Source organism: Clinocottus analis, unplaced genomic scaffold, assembly GCF_023055335.1.
Source record: "Clinocottus analis isolate CAN_PGR_092001 unplaced genomic scaffold, fCliAna1.0.p SCAF_56, whole genome shotgun sequence".
Taxonomy (NCBI): Eukaryota; Metazoa; Chordata; class Actinopteri; order Perciformes; family Cottidae; genus Clinocottus; species Clinocottus analis.
Window position 1 is genome coordinate 326,116 of NW_027176214.1, and position 6,863 is coordinate 332,978.

Sequence of the window (6,863 nt, forward strand, 5' to 3'; positions counted from 1 at the left end):
GCAGGGAGCAGGGAGCAGGGAGCAGGAAGCAGGGAGCAGGGAGCAGGAAGCAGGAAGCAGGGAGCAGGGAGCAGGGAACAGGAAGCAGGGAGCAGGGAGCAGGAAGCAGGGAGCAGGAAGCAGGGAACAGGAAACAGGAAGCAGGGAACAGGAAGCAGGGAACAGGAAGCAGGGAACAGGAAGCAGGGAACAGGGAGCAGGGAACAGGAAGCAGGGAACAGGGAGCAGGGAACAGGAAGCAGGGAACAGGAAGCAGGGAACAGGAAGCAGGGAGCAGGGAACAGGGAACAGGAAGCAGGGAGCAGGGAACAGGAAGCAGGGAACAGGAAGCAGGGAGCAGGGAACAGGAAGCAGGGAACAGGAAGCAGGGAACAGGGAGCAGGGAACAGGAAGCAGGGAACAGGAAGCAGGGAACAGGAAGCAGGGAACAGGAAGCAGGGAACAGGGAACAGGGAGCAGGGAACAGGAAGCAGGGAACAGGAAGCAGGGAACAGGAAGCAGGGAACAGGAAGCAGGGAACAGGAAGCAGGGAACAGGGAGCAGGGAGCAGGGAACAAGAAGCAGGGAACAGGAAGCAGGGAACAGGAAGCAGGGAACGACGCTCCACCTGTCCGGCTGCTGAGGCGACAAACTTATTGTAAAAAAAAGATAAAAAAACACTGAACGGTTTCACCTGCAGACTGAAACTCACCTGCAGCAGCCGGAGCTGTTTCCTGCTGCGGGAGGAAGAGGAGGAGCAAGAGGAGGAAGAGGAGGAGTCTCCTTCATCTCCTCCTCAATGTACTTCCTGTTTGAGTCCCGCCCCTCAGCCAGTCAGCTGTTTGTCTTTAAGTTCATGAAACAACCAAAAGGAAACAGCTGATTCATAATCAGAAGAATTAAAAATCAAAGTTCACAGAATTCAAAACAACTTTTTGTTTTGTTCGTCGTTTTCATCAAATATTGTTTCGTTGGGTTTTCTGTTTGATTTTGTTCAAAAGTTTAAAAAAAAAAACGCTGAAAGAACCAGAACCAGAACCAGGACTAGAACCAGGACCTTCATTTTTTTCTGAGCTCATAATCTCATCTGGAGTTCTGATCAGGTTTTAAATGCAATAAAATAATTTTAACATTTTTCACATTCTTCAAGAACTGAACAGAACTAATCCTTTGATTATTTACAACTGGTCCTCTCTGGTTCTGTGGGTCCTGGTCTGTCACAGCTACGGGTTCAAGACCCCGGGGTGTTGGGTTCAGGTCCGGTCCCCCGGGTGTTGGGTTCAAGTCCGGTCCCGGGTTGTTGGGTTCAGGTCCGGTCCCCAGGGTGTTGGGTTCAGGTCCGGTCCCGGGTTGTTGGGTTCAGGTCCGGTCCCCAGGGTGTTGGGTTCAGGTCCGGTCCCGGGTTGTTGGGTTCAGGTCCGGTCCCCAGGGTGTTGGGTTCAGGTCCGGTCCCGGGTTGTTGGGTTCAGGTCCGGTCCCCAGGGTGTTGGGTTCAGGTCCGGTCCCCAGGGTGTTGGGTCCGGACGTGGCTGTGGAGGCGGGTCGCTGAGGAGAACCTCTTCCCACAGGCGGTGCAGCGCAGAGCAGAAGAGGCGGAGCCTGCCGGAGACGAGGAGGAGGCGGCCACAGACAAGGAGGCGGAGCCAGCCAGAAACGAGGAGGCGGAGCCTGCCACAGAAGAAGAGGTGGAGCCAGCGGGAGGCGAGGAGGCGGAGCCAGCGGGAGGCGAGGAGGCGGAGCCAGCCGGAGGCGAGGAGGAGGCGTGAGTCTGACGGTGAACCTTCAGGAGAGACATACGGCTAAAGCGACGCCCACATTCCTCACACTCTGACCAGACACGCCTCCTCTTCCTCTGCGCACGCACACACGCACACGCACACACACACACACACACACACGCACACACACACACACACACACACACACACACACTATAATATTTGTTTTCTTTTTTTATGAACAGGTAGCAGAAGAATCTTCAGTATTTTATCAGCAACATAGACAGTGTGTTCACGTCAGTCTGTAAGTCTGATTTAAAGTTGTTTATGATTGAAACCAAAGAAGAAGAAGATCAGCTGTTCATGATGATGACGTGTTGCTTCCTCACCTTCCTCGCTTTGTCCTCGCCCTCCTCCTCGTCCTCCCCGTCCTCTTCCTCCTCTTCTTCCTCTCGGGATGGAGCCGCTCTCTCTCCGTCCGGCCGGAGGGACGCCGGCTCTTTGTCCTCGTCCAGCAGCTGAGAGGGCAACGTGAGGAGCCGGTGCAGCATGGAGGACCCTGGAGACCAGAGACCAGGGTCAGGGGACCAGAGACCAGAGACTAGAGACCAGGGGACCTGAGACTAGAGGACCTGAGACTAGAGTCCAGAGGACCTGAGACCAGGGGACCAGAGACTAGGGACCAGAGACTAGACCTTAGGGCCAGGGGACCAGAGACCAGGGGACCAGAGACTAGACCCTCGGGCCAGGGGACCAGAGACCAGGGGACCAGAGACTAGACCCTAGGGTCAAGGGACCAGAGACCAGGGACTAGAGACTAGAGACCAGAGACTAGACCCTCGGGTCAGGGGACCAGAGACCAGGGGACCAGAGACTAGACCCTCGGGTCAGGGGACCAGAGACCAGGGGTCGACCCTGAACCTGAATGCTCTGTGATAAAAAATATTTCCTGTATTTGTATTTTGTTACATTTTCTGGCACCAGTATTTTGTATTTTATTTTGATTCATTTATTTGAGGGGTATTTTGTATCAAAATACATTTTGATGTATTTTTGCCCATCTCTGGGTCAGGGTCAGAGACCAGAGAGCTCATATGACATCATGGTGTTTTTTAGACTAGAAGAAGAAGTTCTGTTAGATCTTTAAATAAATATGTTTGGTGGGTCACCTGTTGGGCTGAGGGGGGGTCCAGGTACAGGTGAGGGTCCCGGTGAGGGTCCGGGTCCGGTGGTTTTCCTCTGACCGTCTGCAGCTTCTTCATCAGGAGAAAACACCTCCATGTCCTCCAGAGGAGTCCAGCGGGGGTCCTGCTGGGGGGAGGAGGGGGAGGGCTCCAGGGTCTCAGAGGAGGGGGGCAGAGGCCCCGCCCCCTCACCCAGACCCCGCCCACCTCCTCGTCTGGCTCCTCCTCTTCCTCCTCCATCCAGCTCCTTGATCTGCCACACGTCACTGCACCACTTCTGACCAAACACCTGGTCCAGGATGGGGACCCAGTCCTGGGACACCGAGAGGACGGGGGGGCGGTCCATGTCCATGTCTGAGGGGGGACAGGAGACCATGAGGAGGTGAAGGGGAACAGGAGACCATGAGGAGGTGAGAGAGGACAGGAGACCATGAGGAGGTGAGAGAGGACAGGAGACCATGAGGAGGTGAAGGGGAACAGGAGACCATGAGGAGGTGAGAGAGGACAGGAGACCATGAGGAGGTGAGAGAGGACAGGAGACCATGAGGAGGTGAGAGAGGACAGGAGACCATGAGGAGGTGAGAGAGGACAGGAGACCATGAGGAGGTGAAGGGGAACAGGAGACCATGAGGAGGTGAGAGAGGACAGGAGACCATGAGGAGGTGAGAGAGGACAGGAGACCATGAGGAGGTGAGAGAGGACAGGAGACCATGAGGAGGTGAGAGAGGACAGGAGACCATGAGGAGGTGAGAGAGGACAGGAGACCATGAGGAGGTGAAGGGGAACAGGAGACCATGAGGAGGTGAGAGAGGACAGGAGACCATGAGGAGGTGAGAGAGGACAGGAGACCATGAGGAGGTGAGAGAGGACAGGAGACCATGAGGAGGTGAGAGAGGACAGGAGACCATGAGGAGGTGAAGGGGAACAGGAGACCATGAGGAGGTGAGAGAGGACAGGAGACCATGAGGAGGTGAGAGAGGACAGGAGACCATGAGGAGGTGAGAGAGGACAGGAGACCATGAGGAGGTGAGAGAGGACAGGAGACCATGAGGAGGTGAAGGGGAACAGGAGACCATGAGGAGGTGAGAGAGGACAGGAGACCATGAGGAGGTGAGAGAGGACAGGAGACCATGAGGAGGTGAGAGAGGACAGGAGACCATGAGGAGGTGAGAGAGGACAGGAGACCATGAGGAGGTGAGGGGTTACAGTGACATCACAGTTAAAGGGGTCCACCCACCGTTGCTCTCCGGCGCCTTCTTGTGGGCGGGGCCCTCGGGCTCCTCCCGGGCGTCCTCGGAGCCGCTGGGCGACACCGAGTCGTTCTCGGAGCCCCGCCTCCTTCCGCCCCCCGGCCCCACCCGGGGGGCGGAGCTCCGGTCCAGAGTCTCCCCCAGGTCCTGCTGCTCGCGCTCCATCTTGGTGATCTCTAGCAGCAGGTCGTCGAACGAGGCCTCCACGATCTTCGTCAGCTCGTGGACCGCAAAGTCCAAGACCTGCTCCATGACGGCCTTCAGCTGGTCTGCAGGGACCAGACGCCAGAATTAATGACACAAGTAAACCTCTCGTGTTTCATACTCCTGAGTTACCTCCTCCGATACTACTCTCCTCCTGCTGGTTCTCTGTTAGCAGTGCTGCTAACGTTACTAGCTCTCCTCCTGCTGGTTCTCTGTTAGCGGTGCTGCTAACGTTACTAGCTCTCCTCCTGCTGGTTCTCTGTTAGCGGTGCTGCTAACGTTACTAGCTCTCTGATCTGAGGAGAGTCCTGGACCAGCTGACTCCTCCTCCTCCCTCTAGTTTACACCGTACATGACGCCCCCGGTGACCTTTGACCTCATTATCTCTCCGTCTGAGTTAATCCAACACTTTGGCTTGAATCCATTGTTTGTGTGCGTCTGTCAGAGCTCATCGAGGTGAGGAGGAAGCTCGAGGGGCAATTTCGATACCGCGATAAAAAAAAAAGATTCCATGTACTTGAACTTGAAAGATGAACTTCTTTAAGAAAGTATTTGAAAAACACCCGACATGTTTGCTGCACCACACTTCACTGATGATGTACAACCAGAGGAGTCGCCCCCTGGTGGTCAGGAGAGAGAATGCAGCTTTAACACATGAAGCATAGACTTCTATACAACCAGAGGAGTCTCCCCCTGGTGGTCAGGAGAGAGAATGCAGCTTTAACACATGAAGCATAGACTTCTATACAACCAGAGGAGTCTCCCCCTGGTGGTCAGGAGAGAGAATGCAGCTTTAACACATGAAGCATAGACTTCTATACAACCAGAGGAGTCTCCCCCTGGTGGTCAGGAGAGAGAATGCAGCTTTAACACATGAAGCATAGACTTCTATACAACCAGAGGAGTCGCCCCCTGGTGGTCAGGAGAGAGAATGCAGCTGTAACACATGAAGCATAGACTTCTATACAACCAGAGGAGTCTCCCCCTGGTGGTCAGGAGAGAGAATGCAGCTTTAACACATGAAGCATAGACTTCTATACAACTTTTGAGGGTATCTACCTTCCTACTTTGAACTTTCCAGCATTTCTAAGCTTAACTTTTATTCTAAAGACAAGGAAACAATTAAAGCCCTGTCAAGGCCTCCGGCGGCGGAGCTGCATTCCTGATGTTTAAATCTTTGACACTCGTAAAAAAAACCCACCAAAATAAGAGCGCTGGGCGGCTCGCTGCCCCCCAGGAAGCCCTCCTTCTGGCCCGCAGGGCGGCTCCTGGGCTCTTTGTCCCTCGCTGCTGTCGAGCTGTAAATCTCCCTCAACGATCCCTGCCAGCTCCGTGTGGTACGTTTTATTTACAGTCGAGCTGCTTCTTTGTTTTGCAACCTGCGCTTCAGGATCTGCTGCTTTGTCTCTTTGCTCCTCGTGTTCAGTCAGAAAGTCAAAGTGATGCGATGTGACATGACACCCAGTTATTTATGGTAAAGGAGCCGGCTGCTTCTCCCATTATAACCAGCCCATAAAACACAGTGTGGCATGCTTTGCCTGTGTGTACACATATATACACATACAGGTATACACACACATACATATACATATACATATATATACATATATATATACATATATATATATATACATATACATACATACATACATACATACATACATACATGTTCGTTTTTTCCACAATAACTGTATTTCTAGGTGTTCTCGTCTCTTCGGTCCTCTGAATATGTGTTTATTGTTCCTTAAAGATAATGACATGTGAGATACACGTGCAGATGTTCAATAACAAATAAATAAATATGATCAAGCCCCTCCTCCTCTTAATCCACTCGTGCAGTTATTCGGACTCCCTTGCAGGGGTGTGTCCGGCATGGAGCTCCTTTGTCCTGGGTCCTTGGAGCCCGTGGTCCCGTCTCCTCAGCGGGCAGTCCCCCGGGCTCCTGGAGGCTGTCCCCGGGCTCCTGGAGCCGGTCCCCGGGCTCCTGGAGCCGGTCCCCGGGCTCCTGGAGCCGGTCCCCGGGCGCAGAGTTATGCAACGAGAGCGTGCGGAGGGAGAAAGAGGAGGAGGAAGAGGAGGATGTGTTGGCGTGTCTCTGCGTGTGAAGGCGCGTGTTGCATAACGGTTGTTTGCTACCTACCCACGAGCCGGCCCCGCTGCTCCAGGCGGCGGATGTCGGGGAGCGCACCGGGCTCGCTGCCTCGTCCTCCGGGGCCGTGGAGCGGTGGCGGCGGCGGCGGTGGCTCGGGCTTTGTCCTGCCGCCGTCTGGCCTCCCCTCGCCCGCCTTCTCCTGCGGGCCGTCGCCGCCTCGGCCCCGGCTCTCCCACGCCTGCAGCCGCAGCCGCAGCCGGCGGTTCTCCTGCTCCTTGCCGGCCGCCTCCAGCAGCAGCGTGTTCAGGCTGCAGCCCACAGTCTTGCTGATCTCCTGCACGGCGAGCTGGACGACCTGCTCCAGCACGGACTCCAGCTGGCCCTGGAAGAACGAGATGTACACGGCCCCGTTCATGTTTCCGGCTCGCTCATCCTC

The 6,863-nt window shown here is 55.0% G+C and overlaps 1 protein-coding gene across 1 annotated transcript in view; it reads right to left on the reverse strand.

The window, feature by feature from the left end:
* Positions 1 to 342: 342 nt before the first annotated feature.
* si:dkeyp-113d7.10 (pinin) overlaps positions 343 to 6,863 on the reverse strand; it is a 6,713-nt gene continuing 192 nt past the window's right edge. Inside the window, exons 1-5 of the mRNA XM_068601900.1 lie at positions 6,476 to 6,863; positions 4,119 to 4,400; positions 2,867 to 3,235; positions 2,087 to 2,256; positions 343 to 1,759 (exon numbers count right to left, since the gene is read on the reverse strand). The exon at positions 6,476 to 6,863 is cut by the window's right edge and continues 192 nt beyond it. Of these exons, the coding sequence (XP_068458001.1) occupies positions 1,472 to 1,759; positions 2,087 to 2,256; positions 2,867 to 3,235; positions 4,119 to 4,400; positions 6,476 to 6,863 (1,497 nt within the window). The 3' untranslated portion in view covers positions 343 to 1,471. The remainder of the gene's footprint in view (positions 1,760 to 2,086; positions 2,257 to 2,866; positions 3,236 to 4,118; positions 4,401 to 6,475) is intronic.